Source organism: Bombyx mori, chromosome 3 (genome assembly GCF_030269925.1).
Source record: "Bombyx mori chromosome 3, ASM3026992v2".
NCBI lineage: Eukaryota > Metazoa > Arthropoda > Insecta > Lepidoptera > Bombycidae > Bombyx > Bombyx mori.
The window spans coordinates 4,196,601-4,223,163 of NC_085109.1; the positions used below are offsets into that span (position 1 = coordinate 4,196,601).

General features: G+C 39.9%; 1 protein-coding gene across 5 annotated transcripts in view; it reads right to left on the minus strand.

The window, feature by feature from the left end:
* LOC733033 (ecto-nucleotidase) overlaps nt 1-26,563 on the minus strand; it is a 53,120-nt gene that overhangs the window by 19,466 nt on the left and 7,091 nt on the right. For all 5 annotated transcript variants that reach the window (XR_009975794.1, NM_001047025.1, XM_038018405.2 and 2 more), the window contains 2 exon segments: nt 2,067-2,284; nt 1,194-1,347 (listed from right to left, as the gene is read on the minus strand). Coding sequence is in view for 4 of the 5 variants with exons in the window: in NM_001047025.1 (NP_001040490.1) it covers nt 1,194-1,347; nt 2,067-2,284 (372 nt within the window). In the remaining variant the exon portion in view is untranslated.

A 26,563-nucleotide genomic window follows, 5' to 3' on the forward strand; every position in this document is an offset into this window, starting at 1 on the left:
TGCCAAAAATAGCATTCCCAAGAAGGGTTGATGTCAGACAGGCGGATGTTCGTAAAACTCACACAAAATCTCTACACGCCATGCTGCGTCGACTTCATATAATTGGGATAAGTTCAGAAAAAAATGGTCATTAATATTATTTACGAGAGAAAAATTCTTGTACTGTTTGCAAAATAAAAATTACTGATTTTTTTGGGAATATTATAACAGATTTATTACGTCCAATGAGGTAGCGGGTCTGGATTTCATATTTATTATTACAATAACTCAAGGTTCTGTCGCTTATTAAATCTAAAATAATTCAAAATTATTAGATGATAAGTTTTCGATAAGAACTAAATTCATGTATCTACAATATAGGCATACAAGTAAAATATATTAGGTTTTTTTTTTTGCTTAGATGAATGGACGAGCTCACAGCCCACCTGGTGTTAAGTGGTTACTGGAGCCCATAGACATCTACAACGTAAATGCGCCACCCACCTCGAGATATAAGTTCTAAGATCTCAGTATAGTTACAACGGCTAAAGGCCGAAAGGTGGGGCCTTTCGAACCGAAACGCATTACTGCTTCACGGCGGAAATAGACGGAGTGGTGGTACCTACCCGTGCGGACTCCCAAGAGGTCCTACCACCAGCGATTACGCAAATTAGAGTTATATTATAGGATTATTTTTAGGTTATGTAATTTATCGTTAATCAAATCAATCACTCAAAATCAATACTAAGCCTCCCAACTACACCTTTCGTGGTGTCAATCGGATAATATATACATAGACTAGCTGACCCGGCAGACTTCGTAGTGCCTCAATCGATAAATAAAAGACCTAAACTTTAGTATAAATTTGAGCATTTTCATATTTAACTACCTTTTAAACCTTCCCTCGACTTCCACAAATAATTCAAGACCAAAATTAGCCAAATCGGTTCAGCCGTTCTCGAGTTTTAGCGAGACTAACGAACAGCAATTCATTTTTATATTTAAAGATGAAGACGATATGATATCGAAAAATGTGGATACATACACTAAAGTTTAGTGTTTAGTGACTAAACCGACATCACGCAATATTGATAAATCCTATTCACAAAGCCCTAAGTTTGGAGCGAAAGCGACATATCGACAAAACACATGAGACGATCAACACACAACTGCTAAAAGGTTTTTTTTTTTAAGTAATTGTAACAAATTCTTACCACAGCATCCGGTTGAAGAGCGTTGATGAACTCTGCAGCTATTTTCCATTTGTACTGGGCGAACCAGGGCGAGCCCGTGTACGTGTCACCAGCGTTGAGATACAGCACCGGAGGGCCTTCGCCTGTCTGAGCTGCTTTGCGAGCCTGCTTTACCCTGTAACATTATTAATTAGCATTGTTACTGGTGGTAGGACCTCTTGTGAGTCCGCGCGGGTAGGTACCACCGCCCTGCCTATTTCCGCCGTGAAGCAGTAATGCGTTTTGGTTTGAAGGACGGGACAGTCGTAACTATACTGAGACCTTAGAACTCATATCTCAAGGCGGGTGGCGCATTAACGTTGTAGATGTCTATGGGCTCCAGTAACCACTTAACACCAGGTGGGCTGTGAGCCCGTCCACCCACCTAAGCAATATGCAGCAATGTTTTATTGTAAAAAAGCGTGGGGTGCATGGTATCAGTAGTTATAAATATTTTATGAACAGTAAGGGTATTATGAGTAGAAGGGTTATTTTGATAATATCCTGAAAAGCACCCCCAGCTTTTTTACAATAAAATATATTTTTCTTACACTATTTTTAAATCAAATTTATTAAAATTAATTTTCTATTTTTTAGTTGAATTTTCTATGAAAGTGTAAGAAGAAGTCTTTTTTAGTTTTTTTAAACTATTCATTATTTTTCATTTTTTAGTTGAATTTCAATTTTATCAATATTTTTGTTAAATATTGAATTGTCATCGGTCTATAATAAGTATGGCAAATTTCGAGTTAATCCGACGTTTTGAAGGGGGGTGTCAAAATCATGTTCAAACATTCCGTTACATACTGACATACATACGTCTGAAACTAATAAAAGCGTATTAAAAATACGTACAGGTAAGCGACCCTCGCGAAACCTCCGTAGCATTTTCCTGCATTCCTGTCGGCTTCGGTACACACTCCGCTCAGTTGCGAGGTCTGTTCGAACTTGGCGTGCATGTCATTGTTGTGCAGGATCAGTAGCTCAAATGTACCGTCCTTGTTCGTACGCGCCACGCTGCAACCCGTGAGCGTCACCACCGCTAACGTTGCTATCAGCTGCGTTAAAAATTCCTGCAAACGAAATATATATATATACTAGCTGACCCGGCAAACATTGTTTTGCCATATATAAGATTTCTAGAGAATTTCTAGTGTAGAAAAAAAATTAACTTATTGTAAGTGTGCAAGGATGTAGTAAATGAGTGAAAGAGGTATGTAGTGCTGTGAACGATGAGGGAATATACCTAGTCAGGTCATAAATTCTGTCACATGTTTAATGTAAAATAATTGAAACAAGTTTATTCATTATGTAACCATTCATATACCAAAATGAACTTAACAAAACATAGATTCTTATGACACTAAAGTTTATTCAAAATGACCTCCGTGATTTTGAATACAGGCCTTCAATCTGCGCGGCCAGTCGTCTATCGCAGCACGAACGAGGTCCATGTCAATATCGGCGGCTGCCTTAATCAAGGATGTCTTGAGTGACTCCAAATTGGGATGAGGCTTTGAGCACGCCTTTTCCTCCAAGTGTTGCCATATCTTGTAATCTAACGGATTCAAATCTGGACTGGAGGAGGGCCAGTCTTCGTCCCGGATGAAGTCGATTTCACGCGCCGCCAGCCAGTCTTGTGTGCTCTTCGCTCTATGAGCTGGCGCCGAATCTTGTTGGAATACCCAGTGCCTGTTATTGAACATGGTATGAGAAACAGGTTCCACAAGGTTCGTCAGGACTGTATTTTGATACACAACTACATTCTTTTTTACACCTTTCTCACAAAAATGTACCTCTGTTAAGTCTCAATAAGAAACTCCCAACCATACCATGAGCGAGGATGGAAAATGACCTCGTTGGACACGCGGAATACGGTTGCTCGCTTCTTCACTACTGTGTGCGTACACCTTATCATTTTGTTTGTTGTAGCTCTCTTCTACGGTAAAAAATTTTTCATTCGAAAAAAGAATTTCCCGATATTTTTTTCCCGCGTACCGCTTCAACAAAGCGCGGCATCTCTTCAGTCTCAGGTCCATTAGACGAGCATTCAAACGATGTCCTGTTTTTCTTCGATATGCCCGAAGCCCTAAGTCTTCATTTAACACCCTTTTCACCGTGGTTCTGCTTAACCCCATCTGAAGGGCCAACAGTTTCTGCTTACGTTTGGGATTTCTTTGAATTCGCGCCTTCACAGCTTTTGTCACTGCTGGAGTCCTAACAGACCGAGGGCGACCACTTCTTGCCCTGTCATCTACACTAGAGTCTTCATTGTATCGTTTGATGGTACGATAAACGAATCTTTTGGTTATATTAAAATTTTTCAGTATGTAAAAAATTTGAATTGGCGCGTAACCGCAACGATGCAACGCAATAACTGCAACACGGTCTTCTTTAAGCGTCCACTCCATATTTAAAAATGAGTAAAATTCTAAAAGTATACATTTTTATTTTCAGGAACAATTCGAAATTCGAATTCAATAAACTTTTTTGTGGCCAGCATTCTAAAAGAAAAGTTTTTACTGTGTGACAATACTTATGACCTGACTAGGTATATATTTCTGTGTGCTTAGTGCGAGTTTTTTAACGGTCCCGATAGCGTAAAGTTAACTCTTTGTCTGGAGTTGGAACGTTTGCCTACGTTTGCCGCTAGGGGCGCTGTTTCAAATGCATATACGAGAACGTAAAAAGCTCGAATTAAGCACACTGTTCCCGTGTTTTTCTTCAAAGGTTATTCATATTGTGGTAATGTTTAAGTGTTTTGTACTACAATGGGATCATTCTTAAAATTTTGCAAACGATCTACCGTTGTATATCGCGTTGAGTGGAGATGCTTATGGATAACATAACATGAATGCTACCATCCTTGAGACATGAGGTCGAACTCGTAGTTGTATTGTACAATGGCTGTCTCACCCTTCATACAGGAAAGCATGACTGCTTTGCAGTACAAATAGGCTGGATAGCGGTATGCCTATGCATAGGTACTTATACCCATAGGGGATTACAATACGCACCACCACTCTAGCGCAGCCTAGCACAACCCACTGAGTTTCTCGCTGGATCTTCTCAGTAGGTCGCGATTCCGATCCGACGGTAGATTCTGCGAAGCACTGTTCTTCCTAGGGCTAGTGTTAGAAAAACTTATCAGGTTGAGCCCGTGAGCTCACGTACCCGTCCGGGCGTAGCTGGAATAGGCCCTTAGGCTACCAGCGAATAGTTAAGGAAAAAAAAAAGACCAGTAATTTGGTTTTTTTTATTATGCTATATGTATGGCCAACTGCCGACTTGATTTGTCGGTCCATCGCATGGGCAACCTTCCACGCGATCTGGTGCCTTCTACTTTGAGCCAGGCTTGTTTGACCAGATCAAGTCGGCAGTTGGCGGCTGTTTGCATGAGTGTACCAGGCTCACCACAAACCGGGAGGAGTGGCGATTGCTCGTGAGGCGCATAACATCTGCCCACAGCAATGATGCTGGACGACGACCACGACCGCTCTGACAAGAGTGATACGACATACGAAAAAATATGTATGGCAAGAATTAAACAATGAAAAGTTGATTTTAGAATACAACGACATTGAACAAATATTATTATGCATATAAAAGGATCAAAAGATAGTAAAATGTGTTAGTTAAACACTTACTTTGCTGATAGTGTTTAATAAGATAAGTAAAATTACTTTGATACGTTGAAATTATGTAAATAGTTACCAATTGTATTTTTAATTAAAGTAGTATTGGAATATATGGTATAGAAAGAAAAGAAGTCGAGGAAGATTGGCAACCAGGTGGACGGACATTGTATAGGAGGCCACAAACACCAGCGTCCCGGGCGCCATTAAACAGGCTGAATGCAGGCAACGTTGGAGGAAGCTGGTGCAGAAACTGGACCAAGGTGGTCACGACCATCAGTAATGAGGAAGCGACGAAGAAGAAGAGTCATACTATAACCATTAAGGATATAGTAATCCGGCAGGTGGGTGCTAATTTTTATATGAAGGTGCGCCCTGAACAAATATCCACCAATGAGTACTACGATGAACAGTGTCGTGAAAATAAAACCCAAAAAAATTGCGTAAATACTGATGGTAAGGCGTCACGTGAGCTCGCACGGGATACCACCAGCTTCAAGGGTGGAATGTTGGCAATTTGATAAAAATAATACTTTTTTATATTTTTTATTGCTTAGATGGGTGGACGAGCTCGCAACACACCTGGTGTTAAGTGGGTTACTGGAGCCCATAGACATCTACAACGCAAATAAGCCACCCATCTTGATATATAAGTTCTAAGGTCTCAGTATAGTTACAACGGCTGCCTTACCCTTCAAACCAAAACGCATTAATGCTTCACGGCAGAAATAGGCAGGTTGGTGCTACCTACCCGTGCGGACTCACAAGAGGTCCTACCACCAGCATGACTAATCGTGGGTTATGGTCATGGTATTCGAGTTGAGATGTCTATGGGTTCCGGTGGCCACAACAGGTAAGGAATATGCTAGTTAATTGATATATGTAACACAAAAACTCGTTATTTTAATACTAATTTATCCGATTAATTAATTTGAAAGTACGTTATTCTAGCCTGAAGCTATTTCTATTTTATTATCGTAAATGCGTAACACCATTATCGTGACGTCCTTGCTTACCTAACTATATAATTCCTAAAACTGTACTCTCAATTCCTACAACAGATAATTTATCTTAGAGTAGAATAGCCCCTGTGCCATTCAAATTATGAATTAGATCTTTCTTCAATGAAAAGAGCGGCGCTTTGATGGTCCCTGAGCTCACATGTCCAACGTCGCCAGTAAAAAATGTCATAAAATAGTGCTGTCTTTTCATACTATTGTGTTGGGTCCTCAATGATGCTCATAGCTATTGGAATTTTTTGAATGCATTGTTATTATCGAATAACGTCTGATGCTAAAGGGCTGTCACTATAACAGGATTCATATGTCGATTATTGATTAAAAATTTGTTTAATTTCAGCAGAATGGTTTTGGCTTAGTCGGTATCATTACCGATACGATTATGTGAACACAAATTTCTGTTATCTTGATTATCATAATTATCAACATACGGATATCTTTACTGTCTTTATTCAACTTTTTCTACAACGTGTAGATTAATGTCGTCCTTAACCAAATTTAATCTAAGGTTCGTTTGATGATTAGATGTCCCACGCGACGGTTCTGTGGTTCATAGACATTTTATGTGGTTTTTAAGCTATTGCATAGATTTTATCGCGGGCTTTGAGCGCCGCGACTGAATAAAGAAATTCCGTAACGAAAATAACCTGACACCCTCACTACGCCTACTATGTAGCTCGCATTCAACACATTCACACGTTGCGCTTGTCTAGTGTTTGTGAATAAGCGCGCGGCGTGACGTCGCACTGCATGTGCATCATGAAAAGTCTGCTCATCTCTCCCTCGCGCGGTCTAGATTATGAGTGTGAAGGGGACAGTTAATGTTTTGCTGTTGTTAATGTTAATAAATATAGCGTGGTCTTATTTTATTGTTGTTTTAATATTAAATTATTATTGTCGATTTATAATTGCATAAAAAATGCTATGCAATAGCTTTACCGCGGCAGTCTCCGAGTGCCACACGTGTTTTTTTTTTAGTCAGCATTTTCCTATTCTAGGCACGGATACCTGTACAATAAACAGCACCTATTTCGCTGCACCCTTTTGAGGCATGGTTTATATTTATCTAAGTAATATACCAAAAGCTAGGTGCGGCACAATATCTACTATAATTATAAATTAGCTCAATAAGTTTACTGGTGGCAGGACTTCTTCTGAGTCCGCGGGGGAAGGTACCACCGCCCTGCCTATTTCTTCCGTGAAGAAGTAATGCGTTTTGGTCTGAAGGGTAGGGCAGCCGTTGTAACTATACTGAGATTTTAGAACTTATATCTCAAGGTGGGTGGCGCATTTAATTTGTAGATGTCTACGGGCTCCAGTAACCACTTAACACTAGGTGGGCTGTGAGCTCGTACACCCATCTAAGCATAAAAAAAAAAGCTCAATAAGGCTAATAAGTAATTTTAATTTAACGTAAACTCACATTTTAACTAATGTCTCTAAGAGTGAAGTCCACTGACCTTACTTAGTGTCTATTAAGACTAAACACTGTTCTTGTGTTCTTTAATTACGTCACTATGACTATTACAGCACAGTGCGATTATCTTTAGTGTAACGCTAATGATATCTTTGATCACAAGGCTGTTCGGTTCTTGTTTCTAGATTGTAGATGCATAGCTAATATAAATAATTGAGTAAATAGATAAAAGTTATACAACAATAAAAGTATGTATAACCTGTTTTAATATAAAGTAATACGATTGTGATTTACTGACTGGTGGTAGGACCTCTTGTGAGTCCGCACGGGTAGGTACCACGAACCCGCCTCTTTCTGCCGTGAAGCAGCAATGCGTTTCAATTCGAAGGGTAGGGTAGCCGTTGTAACTATACTGAGACCTTAGAACTTATATCTCAAGGTGGGTGGCGCATTTACGTGGTAGATGTCTATGGGTTCCAGTGACCATTTAACACCAGGTGATGGATGAGCTCGTCCACCCATCTAAGCAATAAATAAAAAAAAGGTAGTTATCATAATTATTATACAATTTTTTTTTTTTTAATTTTGTATTTTTGAGCTGCCATTATATCTGTATTTGATAATTTTAAAATCGCCTCTAAATGTTTTTATCTAACAATGAATAAATATAATTGAGTATTATATAGATTTGTAATGTTCTCAATTATATTCCACAGCCCTACTGGCTCGCACCGGCTACGACCGTTGGTTTCTTATTGCTTCAACTACTCGGAAACCGAGTCTTTCATGTCATTGTCGTTGTAAATTGCTTTGTCAATTCTTATTTCTTATGTAGTTTTATAGAATGCGTCGGTGGGGGATCGAAATCTGATCGAAGACAACGAACGTTTAATTTGTGCGCGTAAGGTTTTGTGAGGTAAATCCTGAAGGCTATTATTGATCTTCCTGTGCAGTCAGGTAAAAAAGTAAAAAAAATATGCCCCAGCCACGCCTTATGCCTAAGCAAGATATTTTTTATTTTTTATTGCTTAGATGAGTGGACGAACTCACAGCCCACCTGATGTCAAGTGGTTACTGGAGCCCATAGACAACTACAACGTAAATGCGCCACCCACCTTGAGATATAAGTTGTAAGGTCTCAAGTATAGTTACAACGGCTGCCCCACCCTTCAAACCGAAACGCATTACTACTTCACGGCAGAAATAGGCAGGGTGGTGGTACCTACCCGTGCGGACTCACAAGAGGTCCTACCACCAGTAAAAATTTTATTTACAGTAGCGAATTTTTCATTGCCTCTATCGGCAGAAGAGCATACGACCCACCTAATGATAAGTAGTTGCCGTCGCTCATGGAAGTCGCCAAGGCCAAGGCTGGGTTTGGAGCCAAGCCGTTGCCTACTGAAGACTTAGCGACCTCGTTTGAAGAAAAATTTTTTTATATCTTACGAATACTGCACAACTGTTATACAACTGACCTCGTCTGACCCCTGAATCCGTATAAGCTCCGTCCTGAACTAATAGCCATATAACAACTATTATAGAAGTTAAGCGAAATCGACAGTGAGTCTATTTCGGAATCTATATATATAAATAAAATTGCAGTGTCTGTTTGTAATATTGAAATAACCGCTATTTACTACATGCATATGAATACATATATATACGATACATACACTAAAATAAGATTTTTTACAATTTCTGTCTGTCTGTCTGTTTGTTCCGGCTAATCTCTGGAACGGCTGCACCGATTTTGACGAGACTTTCACTGATAGGTAGCTGATGATATAAGGAGTAACTTAGGCTACTTTTTTAGACTAGCTTCGTCCCGCGGCGTCACTCGCGGTACGACAATAACCGCGGGTAACACCGCGAGACTCAGCTATTAATAATAAAATTCAATGTTTCCGAAGCGAAGCGAAGCGAGGGCGACTCGCTAGTTGTAAATAAAACCTTCATTGGGTGTTGTACCTACTTTTCATTTTTTCATTAGTACAGATAAAAAAGTCTAAATACATATTTATAAATATGGGATAGACGCAGCGCGGTCCTGACCGTGGTGGACTTTTCAATATGCTCGAGTTAATTGTTAGGCTGCGGTTACGGTTCCAGCGATTTCTGATAATTAATTTAATAGAAAAAGCTACTTCAAATTTTGTATCCATTGGCGTAATCTATAGATGTATTATTATAATTTTAATAACTTTAATGTGTATTTTACAAACTCTTGTTTGAGCTGTAATTGAATATTATATTATTAGTTTGCTTGTCGACTGGGTTATCGTTATCATTATTAAAATACACATTTACATATTCACGTAATCGTACGAGAATATTTTTAGATGATATACAAGATTATATATATATTTTTTTTGATGATTGACAGTACGTAAATTGCAAAGTAGATATTCTACCAATAAATATAATTCTTAAATTTTAGTATAGTTTTTTTCTTTTACATTTGATAAATGACGCCGGATTAGATTACAGTTACAATAAAATCATTATTTTAACGCAGCAATAAATGCGTAGAGTAGTCCTTTCAAATCACCTTTTCCTCCCTACCAATTTGTTGCTAGCCTAAAGGACTATTCCAGCTACGCTCGGACGGATAGTTGAGCTTAACCTGAAAGTATTTGGTAGCACTAGAAGATCTGGCTAGAAACTCAGTGGGCTTAACATGAGATCTATAGAGAAATACTTTGTTGAACGGAAGAGTATCTTAGGGTACCTAAGGACGAGAAACGAACCGAGAATGAGCTACACTTGTCTTAAGGTTCTCGAATTAAAAAAAAAATTTGTAAAATCACGGAATACGCTTAGTAGTAATTATTGTTCAAGATAAGGCTAACTCTTAAAATGCGTTTTAAGATTAGATACAAAGAATCATATAGTTTGTTGTGCGTACAGTACTCAGATGTCAGTGGTAACACTACACTGACATGACAAATTATTATCAATATAGAGATACCGGTAAAGAAATTATCATATTGGTACACTGTTTATTTATGAATCTAGTAATATTATAATACTAGAGTACCCGCAGTAGTCGAAATTCGACTATAATTAATTGGAATTGTAAGTTTGTACACTATTATGATTGTACTTTATACTTCTATAATCACAAATTTCGGCAAGGCTACACTATAAAAATATTAATAAAGACAAACAATATTTAATCTATTCTCAATTTGACCACAAACGTTAAGAACAAAAGTTTGACAATAAATAGTATGCCTGCGTGTGTGCGTCAAATACATGGTATGTAGTGTGTGTAATGTTTTCTTTATTGATTTAATGTATATTTTATGCATTATTTAAAAAAATGTATTAGCATTGTGCACTTCTTCTCTATATTCTCTATAAGTGTGGAAAATTTCATACTCCTCCGTCCGCGCAATTTTCCTAAAAAGGGATACAAAGTTTTTGCTTCACGTATAAATATACCTAGTCAGGTCATAAGTATTGTCACACAGTAAAAACTTTTCTTTTAGAATGCTGGCCACAAAAAAGTTTATTGAATTCGAATTTCGAATTGTTCATGAAAATAAAAATGTATACTTTTAGAATTTTACTAATTTTTAAATATGGAGTGGACGCTTAAAGAAGACCGTGTTGCAGTTATTGCGTTGCATCGTTGCGGTTACGCGCCAATTCAAATTTTTAACATACTGAAAAATTTGAATATAACCAAAAGATTCGTTTATCGTACCATCAAACGATACAATGAAGACTCTAGTGTAGATGACAGGTCAAGAAGTGGTCGCCCTCGGTCTGTTAGGACTCCAGCAGTGATAAAAGCTGTGAAGGCGCGAATTCAAAGAAATCCCAAACGTAAGCAGAAACTGTTGGCCCTTCAGATGGGGTTAAGCAGAACCACGGTGAAAAGGGTGTTAAATGAAGACTTAGGGCTTCGGGCATATTGAAGAAAAACAGGACATCGTTTGAATGCTCGTCTAATGGACCTGAGACTGAAGAGATGCCGCGCTTTGTTGAAGCGGTACGCGGGAAAAAAATATCGGGAAATTCTTTTTTCGGATGAAAAAATTTTTACCGTAGAAAAGAGCTACAACAAACAAAATGATAAGGTGTACGCACACAGTAGTGAAGAAGCGAGCAACCATATTCCGCGTGTCCAACGAGGTCATTTTCCATCCTCGCTCATGGTATGGTTGGGAGTTTCTTATTGGGGCTTAACAGAGGTACATTTTTGTGAGAAAGGTGTAAAAACGAATGCAGTTGTGTATCAAAATACAGTCCTGATGAACCTTGTGGAACCTGTTTCTCATACCATGTTCAATAACAGGCACTGGGTATTCCAACAAGATTCGGCGCCAGCTCATAGAGCGAAGAGCACACAAGACTGGCTGGCGGCACGTGAAATCGACTTCATCCGGCACGAAGACTGGCTCTCCTCCAGTCCAGATTTGAATCCGTTAGATTACAAGATATGGCAACACTTGGAGGAAAAGGCGTGCTCAAAGCCTCATCCCAATTTGGAGTCACTCAAGACATCCTTGATTAAGGCAGCCGCCGATATTGACATGGACCTCGTTCGTGCTGCGATAGACGACTGGCCGCGCAGATTGAAGGCCTGTATTCAAAATCACGGAGGTCATTTTGAATAAACTTTAGTGTCATAAGAATCTATGTTTTGTTAAGTTCATTTTGGTATATGAATGGTTACATAATGAATAAACTTGTTTCAATTATTTTACATTAAACATGTGACAGAATTTATGACCTGACTGGTATATACCGCAATTACAAAGTCGTTCGACGAAGTTGAAAATGAAAAAAAGTTCTTTGATATAAAACAAAATAGTTGGATATAACCGAATCGCTCTTTGTGAAACCTTTGCCTCGTATCTTGTGATACCATTACGTCGCTGCTACCTGCTATTCTCAGAAACTGATTAACTGTGCGGAGAGAAAAAAACTGATGCTTTTCAATACGAATGCACCGCCAAGAGTTTCAATGATCTTAGGAATGATGAGACTTTTTTAATTTTAAATAGAGGAGAGGACGTTGCACTCTTAAATATATTGGTGTAATGCAGCAACTTTCTTATTAGATTTCTCGATTATAAGGCTCATTGTACATAGACCGTGTTCTCTTTATGTCTGTTCTCGAATTTCGTTTCATTTTGATAAGCATACGAAGCTGTTTCAGCGTGTAGAAACGACTTTATTAAAATTTCAAATAACCGTGTTATAATTATTTTTCTTTGTTCATATTAGAATTATGTACATATACATGAAATATCAATATTTCTGCAAAATATCATGTGTCGTTCTTTTGGCACAATAATATGCTAATGAATGTTAATGGAATTGTAACTAAAAGAATGTTTTGAGTTTGAATGGCGTTGTTCAGTCTTTACGAGCGTGACCTGTCATTTCAATATTGTTTGCCGGAGACTATTGAACGAGCTCTTGTTCAGGGTTGAATACTTTCTTTTTGTCACTGTTACATGCCAGTGATGCCAGCGTCAGACTATCTGGAATATTAATTTGCTTAGGCAAATCCATTCATCCATCATCAAAGTCGAATTTCACCTTTAATGCTATCTGTAGATAAGCGTATCATATCATTAGTGCGTAATGTGATCGTCGGCATTCGTTGGACCAATTCATTCCTATTTATTGTTAGGTGGTCACCAGAGTACATATACATAGATATGAAAACGTGCAAGTTTCTAGCCACCTTAAGTGATATGAGGTGGGTTTTTCAGTTTCTGTTCAATAGCAGCTCCTAGTACTATCTTATCCTCTCCTACGTACCTATCTCTACGGATTACATTAACATTAATCATACCGATACTTGCTGCTACCTATTTCTACCATAGCGGGTAGATAACGGTATACGACAAGTATTACTCAAAATTAATAACCCAAAATAAAAATAAAAGTATAATAGCTGTAGATTAATCGGTAAGAAAAGTCATGGAGTCAAATGTGAAAAAGCAATATGATGATATGTGTATTTTCAATGCAAAAGTTCAAAATGGGTCATTTGACCCGTTATAGTATGTTTAGTATTAAGGTATAATAGTATTTAGTATTAAGGTATAAGGTATATATAGGTATATAGACATAGGCAATGCTAGGAATATATCCTACTATGAGATGCGTGCACAATTAATTTTATTTTAAATCCAAAATGCGTTTTGAATATTTAATTCTTGCAACACCTTAAACATTCGTTCTTCACTCATGATACCGACGCTTCGGAATGTTATCTGATCGTTTGATCTCTATTTTTTCCTATGACAGATCGTGAATTTTTAATAAGTTTTATTGTTTGATTTTATGGTAGAACATATCCGTCATAAATTATAGGGACGCTGTGATTTTGGATTTCGATGATATTATATCTATAGTCCGTTGTTTCATTGTCAGATGCGATTGCTTTCTAGTTTTATTGCTGTTTCATTGTTTTTAATTAAAAGAGTGTCAGAGTGATAAGACTGTCGAGATATAATGGGTGAGAATATTTCTCAAAGACGAAGACATTATGTGGATCTGGTAAAGAGTTCAAAGCACATATTGTTACGCCGGTAAGAATAACGCCTTCTATCGCCGAGTAGTCGAACGAATATCGAAGGATCTAGTAGCACCTAGAACGCTCGAGAAGTACAACGCCATCTATTGTCAGATAGTGGAAACACAATACTAGAAATGTGTGGAAATTCTCGACAATTCTAGGGATGTGGTATCGGCTATAAAAGCGTTGCAGAGACGGAACTACTCGAAGCGAAACAGCGAACGGATCACCAGAAGCGAAGCGGAAAAAGCGAATTGAGAATTTTCAAGTGTTTGTTGAGTATTCTAAGTATTGAAAACAGTTTTTAGTTGTACTTTAGTGGAACATTTATTTGTCCCGAACTCTAGCGCGTAACTATATTTTACTAATGATGCTTATAGTTTTAGCGGCCTGCAGTCATTAATCGATCATAATTTCCGTTCGTGGAGTTCTCGATTTGTCTTTTTCTAAAACTATGTAATAAGTAGTACTGCGAGGGGCTATTGTGGCTTCGCAGTGGGTTTTTGACGAACTCACTGAGCTCACCTGAAGGACTTTGGTAACATCTGACTTAGCAAGAGTAGTGTTCACAGGAGATCGGGCGAGAAACATAGTGGGTTGTGTGTTTGTGGGTTAAGTTGCACGTGAAATTCCTTCGCCGAGTTCAACGAGAAAGGTAACCGGTGCTTGGAATACGTAAAAGACCAAAGAGTGCTTACCGAGACCGGAGTGATCTGAGAAGACATGATTCATCTATGTTCACAGGTCAACGATATATGAACTTGAACAACTAATAATGCTTTCATAAAACAATGATTTTTTTTGGTTAAATTACCTTTTCAGCTCCGGTAAGGGTAAGCCCTGTATTTTGTTTTTGAACAACAAGAGCAAGATTACGTTATACTGTAGTCGTAAATAAGGCGTATAGTGGTATCTTGTTGTATCGGTCATGCGCTTCCGATCCGCGATTCACATTGTCTTGCCTATAATTTCCCGTGACCTAAGTAAGGCCTCAGAGCTAGTATCTGTCCATGTTGTTGGGTTTCGAAAAATAGTGTCGTCGAATATATATTTTTTATAAAAATAAATAAATTACGTCGAAATATAATTGTCAAAATATCATTTATTACCTTTGTTGATAAAATAAGATATGTAATCCTATTAATTCAACGTCAATGTCGTTGTTTTTGTGATAATGTATTTTTTGTCTTTTTCGCATTCGTGCTTACCGTAATATATGTATGACTATATTAGTGCTTTTGAAGTAATTACTTAACCGTTACCATGGCAACGTCATTTACTGAGCTTGTTCCTTAAAAGGTTAAGCCGCGTTCACACGAAAATTTATTATACATACAAATGTAACTCTCAATATAGAGTTGCTATATACTTTTAAAAGGTCATGTGCAATTTTAAGCGGGTCGAGGAAAATGTATAGTTTATTTCTAATATTTTCAATTACTATCGAGAAGATTTCCGAGAATACTCACTCATATTTTATAGCACGTGTTTTCCCGAGATAATTATATCGAAGTTTTTTAACAATAAAATTTTAATTTGAAATCGTATTGAAATGGATACAGACACACCCATGTCAGTGTACTCTATTTACAGTTTTAGTTGCAAAAAAAAATCGTTTCCGAAATTTTCTGCGACAAATACAAAACCTTTTTTAAGTTAGACGTTTGTCATAATTCATAAAATCCACTCGAGACTTGAGGTATAATTTCCGATTGTCGTAGTAACAACCATCTAAATTTCTAGTCACGAGAGAAGAAAATGTTAGAAATACGTGCGTACTACAATTTTGTTATTTATTTTTTTACTGCTTAGCTGGGTGGACGAGCTCACGGCCCACCTGATGCTAAGTGGTTACCGAAACTCATCGATTTTAAGGGTGAGGCAGCCGTTGAATTATACCGAGACCTTAGAACTCATATCTCAAGTTGATGATGGCATTAAAGTTGTAGATATCTATCGGCACCGGTAACCACTTATCACCAGATGAGCCGTGAGTTTGTTCACCCATCTAAGCAGCCTAATATCCTGCCGCCCCCTAATACCGTAGGTATTAGTATTAGTTATAGGTATTAAATACTTACACGAATATAAATCAACAGTGGTTTTTACGGATGTTCCGTTATAACTACTGAACCATGCATCCGATTGACTTGAAACTTGGTATCCATGTAGAAAATACATGTACTTAATGGATAGGCTCATATTTATATGAGTTGAATTATTTGAATTTGAATTTGAATTGAAGTGTTGGACTCCCTACACCAGTTGCAGGGGCATTAATGATGAGAATCTTTGTGGGGGTGAGAAATAATAATGTTAATTTTAAATGCCCAGCGAAGCGGACGGGTACAGCTAGTATAACTATATAGTGATACAAATATGACTGAAGTTCGCTCAGTGGATGTTAGAATCTAGGTCACCCGGGAAGGAGCATTGATTTCTCGAAGTCACAGGTAAGGTATATAGCACCGACAGTCTAGGCACATACACTTATTTCCATATAGACGCGTCGAGAGATATTACTCTCATTCCTAAATAAGAATAAATAATTCTTCTTACGTATTCGTTTTGAGGATGTCTTAAATTGCTTACAGTTTGAAAACGTCGGGATACTTGGGGTCGACATTTCGAGCGATGTCCAGTTTCGGAGTCATTTGGAAGGCAAAGCCAAGTTGGCGTCAAAAATGCTGGGAGTATCCAACAGATCGAAGCGGTACTTCACGCCTGGACAAAGGCTTTTGCTTTATAAAGCACAAGTCCGGCCTCGAGTGGAGTACTGCTCCCATCTCTGGGCTGGGGCTCCCAAATACCAGCTTCTTCCATTGGACTCCATACAGAGGAGGGCCGTTCGGATTGTCGATTATCCCATTCTCACGGATCGTTTGGAACCTCTGGGTCTGCGGAGGGACTTCGGTTCCCTCTGTGTTTTGTACCGTATGTTCCATGGGGAGTGCTCTGAGGAATTGTTCGAGATGATACCGGCATCTCGTTTTTACCATCGCACCGCCCGCCACCGGAGTAGAGCTCATCCATACTACATGGAGCCACTGCGGTCATCCACAGTGCGTTTCCAGAGGTATTTTTGCCACGTACCATCCGGCTAAAGAATGAGCTCCCCTCCACGGTGTTTCCCGAGCGCTATGACATGTCCTTCTTCAAACGAGGCTTGTGGAGAGTATTAAGCGGTAGGCAGCGGCTTGGCTCTGCCCCTGGCATTGCTGAAGTCCATGGGCGACGGTAACCACTCACCATCAGGTGGGCTGTATGCTCGTCTGCCTACAAGGGCAATAAAAAAAAAGCGTCATAATTCCTTCAGAATTAGACAAAGCATTTTAGATGAGCGGTCGATCATTAAAATAAAAAAATCAGGTTAATTTTCGTCGCGTCGACAAATAAATAACTGTTTGAATAATAAAAAATAGAAATTACTAACAAATATATTTTTTTATTTTTTTGTTGCTTAGATGGGTGGACGAGTTCACAGCCCACCTGGTGTTAAGTGGTTACTGGAGCCCATAGACATCTACAACGTAAATGCGCCACCCACCTTGAGATATAAGTTCTAAGGTCTCAGTATAGTTACAACGGCTACCCCACCCTTCGAACCGAAACGCATTACTGCTTCATGGCGGAAATAGGCGGGGTGGTGGTACCTACCCGTACGGATTCCCAAGAGGTCCTACCACCAGTGATTACGCAAATTATAATTTTGCGGGTTTGATTTTTATTACACGATGTTATTCCTTCACCGTGGAAGTCAATTGTGAACATTTGTTGAGTACGTATTTCATTAGAAAAATTGGTAACGCCTAACGCGTTAGTTTCCAATTTCAGTGAACGCTTAGTAGCGATATTTCGAATAATTCCACTTCGATAAAGCGGCACGACACGAGAACCCTCTCATCGTGGCCGCCGGTAACTACATTCCCGATCCTGCGGACAGAATGGAAAGCAGTCGACGTCGCCCAAAACACGTCATTTCGGATCCTCCTGATCCACTAACGGTGCTTTTAGGTACTTCAAGCACCGGTCACCGTTCTCGTCGAACTCGTCGCTTGCGACGAAGGGCTCGACGAGTAAATTAACTCTCAGACACAGCCCACTGAGTTTCTCGCCGGATCTTCTCAGTGGGTCGCATTTCCGATCCGGTGGTAGATTCTGCGAAGCACGGCTCTTGCTAGGGTTCGTGTTAGCAACGTCATCAGGTTTGAGCCCCGTGAGCTCACCTACTAAAGTTAGGGTTACGCTGACATAGCCCCTAGGGCTATCAGCTTAGGAAGGAAAAAAAAATCGAATAATTTGTAATTATTGCGTTTATTGCGTAGTTAATGAGTGAATAACAAATAGCTAACTATAAAATATTATATACATTTATGTTTTGCTAGGAGATCTATTATGTTTTGCGAACACGACAACTGTTGACGTTCCTAATTGCGAGGAAACTTAGCTCTAACTAAAGTGTTGCGTGATAAATCTAATGAGAGCATGAATTCTTTTTGAGATCGGCTTTGAACTTCTTGGCCTTCGATCTTACGATATAATAATTAAGACTCATTAATTTAGTACTGCAAAAACATTGAATTCGGTAAACGAAGCGATAGTAATTATAAAAACAAGATATAAGTGCGAATGAATATAGCCTAATTTTACATAAATATAGTAAGTACCTACGAATGTATTATGAATGTGGATGTTGTAAACAAAAAAGATAAATTTTATGTGTATAGAGGCAAAAATTTTAATAATTATTATTATATTACATTGTGTATTTGTATGTGTATTTACGGATATGTGTTACATGTACGTTTATGTGTACCTGTATATATAATAATATGTATGCGTGTATGTGTATGTATATGTTTATATTTCACTGGATTGGTACACCGCGCGTAATTCGTTTCCAAATGATTCTTGTACAACAGGGGGTTGTCTGGAAGAGATCGCTCTTAGCGATAAGGCCGCCAATTGTACTTTTTGTATTTAATGTATCGCGTTGTTTATTTATTTTTTGGTGTACAATAAAGAATACTCTCTCTCTCTCTCTCTCTCTCTGTTACTCTCTCTCTCTCTAAATTTGGAAAATCTATGTAGTACTAGTGGTCCCGCAGTAGTGGAAATTCGACTATAATACGACTATAATTGATTGAAATTATAAGTTTGTACACAATTATGATTCTATTGTCAAAGACTATTATACTTCTGTAATCACACATTTAGTCAAGACTGTGGACAAATTGTTTTAAAGATAAACAATCATAACCTATTCTCAATTTGACCACAGACTATAACCTTTTTTTTTCCTACCTAAGCTGATAGCCTTGAGAGGGTATTTCAGCGCAACCTTAGCTAGTAGGTGAGCTCACAGGGCTCAAACCGGAGTGATGCTAACAATGACCCTAGCAAGAGCAGTGCTTCGCAGAGTCTACTACCGGATCGGAATCGCGACCCATTGAGAAGATCCGGCGAGAAACTCAGTGGGCTGTGTCTATCTTTGGGTTAGTTCGCTCGACGAGTTCGACGAAGACGGCGTGCCGGTGCTTGAGAGACCTAAAAGCACCGAGAGTGAATCCGGGGGATCAACACATCAACAGGGGGACAAGACAGGCTTCGGACAACGCGGCTTTGCATTGCCCCGTCGCGATCGGATAAGATACTGCAGCATTTACCGTTATAATAAATCACGAAAGCTAATTTTAGATCAACTGGTGGTAGGATGCGTAATTACTGGTGGTAGGATGCGTTATTACTGGTGGTAGGACCTCTTGTGAGTCCGCGCGGGTAGGTACCACCACCCTGCTTATTTCTACCGTGAAGCAGTAATGCGTTTCGGTTCGTTTCGGAAGGGCAGCCGTTGTAACTATACTGAGACCTTAGAACTTATATCTCAAGGTGGGTGGCGCATTTACGTCGTAGATGTCTATGGGCTCCGGTAACCACTTATCACCAGGTGGGCCGTGAGCTCGTCCACACGTCTAAGCAATAAAAAATAAAAATAAAACTTGTAGCCAATCAGTAAATTGTCTAGAAATTGTTTAAAGTTTATAATTAATTTTATTTTTACTGTACTTTTATTTTTTCATTGTATCATTATTATTTTCGCACCATTCGTCTATCTATTGTAGCGTGCTTCAACATATTCCCGTATACTTTTGTCAAACAACTGAATAATTGTTACATTAAAAAGAGCTTAGCCAAAGTATCACTACATAGTATAAAACAAAGTCGCTTTCTCTGTCCCTATGTATGCTTAAATCTTTAAAACTACTAAACGGATTTTGATGCGGTTTTTTTTAATAGATAGAGTGATTGAAGAGGAAGGTTTATATATATAATAATGTCCATTAAATAGTGGAGAAATCAATAATAAATTACAGTTTCCGAAGCGAAGCGAGGGCGGGTCGCTAGTTATATAAAAAATTCAACGGGTTTTGATTGAAATTCGCAAGAGTTCTCGCGCTCACGTGATCTACAGAGCGGTGGTCCTATGCCAGAAACGTTTCCCATAACGTCTACAACTGTACAAAGTTTCTTCTCTGAGTTTCTTCAACTTACGCATAGTACGCATAGAACTAGGTGGTAGGACCTCTTGTGAGTCCGCGTGGATAGATACCACCACCCTGCCTATTTCTGCCGTGAAGCAGTAATGCGTTTCGGTTTGAAGGGTGGGGCAGCCGTTGTAACTATACTGAGACCCTTAGAACTTATATCTCAAGGTGGGTGGGGCATTTACGTTGTAGATGTCTATTGGGCTCCAGTAACCACTTAACACCAGGTGGGCTGTGAGCTCGTCCACCCATATAAGCAATAAAAAACAATTAAAAAAAAAAACGCGAAACAACATACGTAGTTGTTTTTTTTACTAGACTGCCGATGGAGGCAAATATTTTTTGTAGAGCACACGTAGAATGTTTAACACATTTTGCCGCACCTGCATTTTTTTACATGAACGTTTTTATCACTTATATTCAAATGTTGTTGTATCGCGATTATTAGTCTGTCTTTTATGGTTACGTTGATGTAGTTAAGGTAAATGGTTTGATACGTAATCTTATATGTTTTTCGCTTTTAGCGTGTCGTAGACATAATTAAGAATACTTTCATGGTAACTAATGTTTCAGTACAATATTTAAATTTTAAGTATCTATATATTAATACGTGAAGCAAAAACTTTGTATCCCTTTTTACGAAAATTACGCGGACGGAGGAGTATGAAATTTTCCACACTTATAGAGAATATAGAGAAGAAGTGCACAATGCTAATATTTTTTTAAAATAATGCATAAAAGATACATTAGATCAATAAAGAAAACATTACACACACTACATACCATATATTTGACGCACACACGCATGCATATTATTTATTGTCAAACTTTTGTTCTTGACGTCTGTTGTCAAATTGAGAATAAATTAAATATTGTTTGTCTTTGTTAATATTTTTTATAGTATAGTCTTGGCGAAATATGTGATTAAAGGAGTATAAAATACAATCATAATAGTGTACAAACTTACAATTCCAATGAATTATAGTCGAATTTCGACTACTGCGAGACCTCAAGTTAATTTTAATACTTAAATTTTAAGTATTATTAAGTTTAAGTTATTTGAAAGTTGTTTTAGTATTCGGAACGTCGGAAATAACACAATAACAATTTAAAAAAAAACGCGAGTTGAAACCGTAAAAGCAGTTTTAATTGTATAAAGATTTAAACTATTAACTATAAATATGTTTAATTCGTTCGTATTATAATTAATTAAAATGCGAATTTTAATGATTCTGTTATTTTTTACTGTAGTTATTTATCAGAATGTTTTTGATGAATTCATAACTGACAGCCGTGTTCCTACTTTAACCTTCAGTGTTTTTTCTTTGTTTGAACTATCGTAAATGTCTCGGCTGTACCAATCTATACTAATATATAAATCTGCAGTGGTTTTTACGGATGTTCCGTTATAACTACTGAACCGTGCATCCGATCGACTTGAAACCTGGTATCCATGTAGAAAATACATGTACTTAACGGATAGGCTAATATTTATATGAGTGTTGGACTCCCTAATAATAATGACAACAAATAGTAATGTTAATTTTAAATGTCCAGCGCAGCGGGCGAGTACGGCTAGTTTTAATATAAGCATACAAAGACATTTCACGCTATGTATATTTCTTTGACAAATTCAAATCAGTTTTTCTTAACGAATATAGTAGGTATATCCGATAAAGCGCTTCAAGCGACTTGAAAGCCTTTTCGTAAATCCTTTGTTGAACTTTGTTTTGTAAGTACAAGGTTTTCTCGTTATGCATCGCAATTCTGTAATGGCTACTGATTAATTCAATCATTTCTAAAGTAGGTTAAACTTGTAATGAATTCTCGAACACTGTCATTGGCAAATAGCTATAGTTAGCAATGCGGTCGATGAGTGAATCTTGTCGCAAATGGTGTACAATCAATGTTCCAAGAATAATAGAAATGGTGACAATATTAATATACTAGGCCGGTAGTTGGCAACCTTGCCAACCAAAAGAGCCAAATACAGATAACACACAATTGAAATTTATTCAACGAAACATTTTTTTAACATATATTTTTATAACCTTGTGTTTCAAAAATGTTTACCCGTCTTACAATATTTATTTCTTCGAGGAATTTCTTATTGGTTTGGTGTCTTAGAATATTACCACCCATCTCTTTCCGCGGGTTTCGTAAAAGACACAGTATTGAACGCAACGGGCTTAGGAACATCAGACACGGTCATTCAAATCACTGACGTAGCCTAAAGGCTTGGCAAGGTGAAGTAGCAAAAAAAGGCACAAGCAGCCGCCGTTGGGACCAGAGAGGGGCAAGGTTCTGGAGTCCTTCCTTCTGCACGTCAAGGTCGTACAACTTGATACGAGATTGTAGGAGACAACGGTATGTGGAAGACTTTCATTCGAAATTTCTGGAATAGGCGCTCAGCCAAGAACGTTTATACGATAAATGAGTTAATTATTTATTGAGAAATATATTTCTCTACATAATGTTGTTTGTAGGAATTTTACTGGAAACGTGTTTATTTTGATACAATGTCTTTTATCAAAGCCTATAACGCTCATTTGATTACATTAGGATGTTTTCCTTTAAGGTGGAAGTAAGTAAATATTCTATTGAAAACGATGAGATATGAGCATTCATTGCTCGTTTGATAGCACATTTCGCTGTTGATACAGAAACGTTTTCTTAGTAAAATACCTAGTCAGGTCATAAGTTCTGTCACATGTTTAATGTAAAATAATTGAAACAAGTTTATTCATTATGTAACCATTCATATACCAAAATGAACTTAGCAAAACATAGATTCTTATGACACTAAAGTTTATTCAAAATGACCTCCGTGATTTTGAATACAGGCCTTCAATCTGCGCGGCCAGTCGTCTATCGCAGCACGAACGAGGTCCATGTCAATATCGGCGGCTGCCTTAATCAAGGATGTCTTGAGTAACTCCAAATTGGGATGAGGCTTTGAGCACGCCTTTTCCTCCAAGTGTTGCCATATCTTGTAATCTAACGGATTCAAATCTGGACTGGAGGAGGTCCAGTCTTCGTGCCGGATGAAGTCGATTTCACGCGCCGCCAGCCAGTCTTGTGTGCTCTTCGCTCTATGAGCTGACGCCGAATCTTGTTGGAATACCCAGTGCCTGTTATTGAACATGGTATGAGAAACAGGTTCCACAAGGTTCGTCAGGACTGTATTTTGATACACAACTGCATTCGTTTTTACACCTTTCTCACAAAAATGTACCTCTGTTAAGCCCCAATAAGAAACTCCCAACCATATGCGAGGGTGGAAAATGACCTCGTTGGACACGCGGAATACGGTTGCTCGCTTCTTCACTACTGTGTGCGTACACCTTATCATTTTGTTTGTTGTAGCTCTCTTCTACTGTAAAAATTTTTTCATCCGAAAAAAGAATTTCCCGATATTTTTTTCCCGCGTACCGCTTCAACAAAGCGCGGCATCTTTTCAGTCTCAGGTCCATTAGACGAGCATTCAAACGATGTCCTGTTTTTCTTCGATATGCCCGAAGCCCTAAGTCTTCATTTAACACCCTTTTCACCGTGGTTCTGCTTAACCCCATCTGAAGGGCCAACAGTTTCTGCTTACGTTTGGGATTTCTTTGAATTCGCGCCTTCACAGCTTTTGTCACTGCTGGAGTCCTAACATACCGATGGCGACCACTTCTTGACCTGTCATCTACACTAGAGTATTCATTGTATCGTTTGATGGTACGATAAACGAATCTTTTGGTTATATTCAAATTTTTCAGTATGTTAAAAATTTGAATTGGCGCGTAACCGCAACGATGCAACGCAATAACTGCAACACGGTCTTCTTTAAGCGTCCACTCCATATTTAAAAATGAGTAAAATTCTAAAAGTATACATTTTTTTATTTTCATGAATAATTCGAAATTCGAATTCAATAAACTTTTTTGTGGCCAGCATTCTAAAAGAAAAGTTTTTTTTTTTCTGTGTGACAATACTTATGACCTGACTATGTAATTATCAGTTAACCTCGTGTTTTTTTAAATGGAATATTTATTATATTTGATGGTCTTATCTACCAGAAATTTGCCAATTTATATTTCAGAGTCATGATAAAATTCTGTTGTAAAGGTAGCAATTATTTAGCTAGGGAATCATCAGATATGATAATAATATGGTGCTCCTATGCCACTATCACAGGACTACAACTACAATTTCTCGATAGTCCGTCCATAAAGCAAAAATGTATCCTCATTCTTGCCTATAATTTTTATAATGTTGTATATGTTATATATTTATATGTTATATATTTGCAAAATAACTCTCAGTCTGCATGATATTTCGAGATTGGGGCTTTGGGGACGGGGTAGGATAGGGTAGGGTAGGTAGATAGGTAGGGTCCGAGAGGGCCGCTCAACGGTGGACGCGATCCTTCGCGTGCGGGCCCTCTCGGAGGAGGCCGTCTGTGGGGGTGGGGTGGCCTTGGCGGTGTCGCTCGACATCGCCAATGCGTTTAACACCCTGCCCTGGTCCGTGATAGGGGGGGCGCTGGAAAGACATGGAGTGCCCCTCTACCTTCGCCGGCTGGTCGGCTCCTACTTGGAGGACAGATCGGTCACGTGTACCGGACACGGTGGGGTCGTACATCGGTTTCCGGTCGTGCGCGGTGTTCCACAGGGGTCGGTACTCGGCCCTCTTTTGTGGAATATCGGGTATGACTGGGTGCTGAGGGGTGCCCTCCTCCCGGGCCTAAGCGTAATATGTTACGCAGACGACACGCTGGTCGTGGCCCGGGGAGGGAGCTTTGCTGAGTCTGCTCGTCTTGCCACCGCTGGGGTAGCGCATGTCGTCGGCAAAATCAGGAGATTGGGCCTCGACGTGGCGCTCAGTAAATCCGAGGCCATGTGGTTCCATAGGCCTCGGAGAGTGCCACCTGTCGATGCCCATATCGTGGTTGGAGGCGTCCGGATCGGGGTCGGGGTGCAGTTAAAGTACCTCGGCCTCATTCTGGACAGTCGTTGGACCTTCCGTGCTCACTTTCAGCACCTGGTCCCTGGTTTGTTGGGGGTGGCCGGCGCGTTAAGCCGGCTTCTTCCCAACATCGGGGGGCCTGACCAGGTGACGCGCCGTCTCTATACGGGGGTGGTGCGATCAATGGCCCTATACGGGGCGCCCGTGTGGGGCCAGTCCCTGGCCGTGGGGGTAGCGAAGTTGCTGCAACGGCCGCAACGCACCATCGCGGTCAGGGTCATCCGTGGTTATCGCACCATCTCTTTTGAGGCGGCGTGTGTACTGGCTGGGACGCCGCCTTGGGTCCTGGGGGCGGAGGCGCTCGCCGCTGACTATCAGTGGCGGGCTAACCTTCGTGCCCGGGGCGTGGCGCGTCCCAGCCCCAGTGTGGTCAGAGTGCGGAGGGCCCAATCTCGGCGGTCCGTGCTGGAGTCATGGTCCAGGCGGCTGGCCGATCCTTCGGCTGGTCGTAGGACCGTCGAGGCGATTCGCCCGATTCTTGTGGATTGGGTGAATCGTGACAGAGGACGCCTCACTTTCCGGCTCACGCAGGTGCTCACTGGGCATGGTTGCTTCGGTGAGTTCCTGCACCGGATCGGAGCCGAGCCGACGGCAGAGTGCTACCATTGTGGTTGCGACTTGGACACGGCGGAGCACACGCTCGTTGCCTGCCCCGCATGGGAGGGGTGGCGCCGTGTCCTTGTCGCAAAAATAGGAAACGACTTGTCGTTGCCGAGTGTTGTGGCATCGATGCTCGGCAACGACGAGTCGTGGAAGGCGATGCTCGACTTCTGCGAGTGCACCATCTCGCAGAAGGAGGCGGCGGGGCGCGTGAGAGACGCACAAGCCCGCCGCCGTCGAGCGGGGGCCAGGGAGGCGGATCTCGCCCTAGCCCTGGCCCTCTAAGTGTTTCGGGTCCCCCTCATATGTCGGTCTGGGGCCCGGCGAAGGGGGCCTAAGAAGACGACGTGCAAGCTGCTCTGCACGCGTTTTACGCAAGAGCATCCGGGTGATGGAAGGCCGGCTATCCTCGACCCACGCTGGTTCTGACCCAGCGGGGTATTTCGTAGGATAACCTATTCAAACCGGCGCCATCTAGGCGGGCTTCGGACAGCCTGCCGACCGAGAGGGCTGGTGGTCGTGGCGCCGACGATCGCTGGCCCGGCGTCCCGAGGGGGAGGGTGATGGGAGAGATGTGCTCCG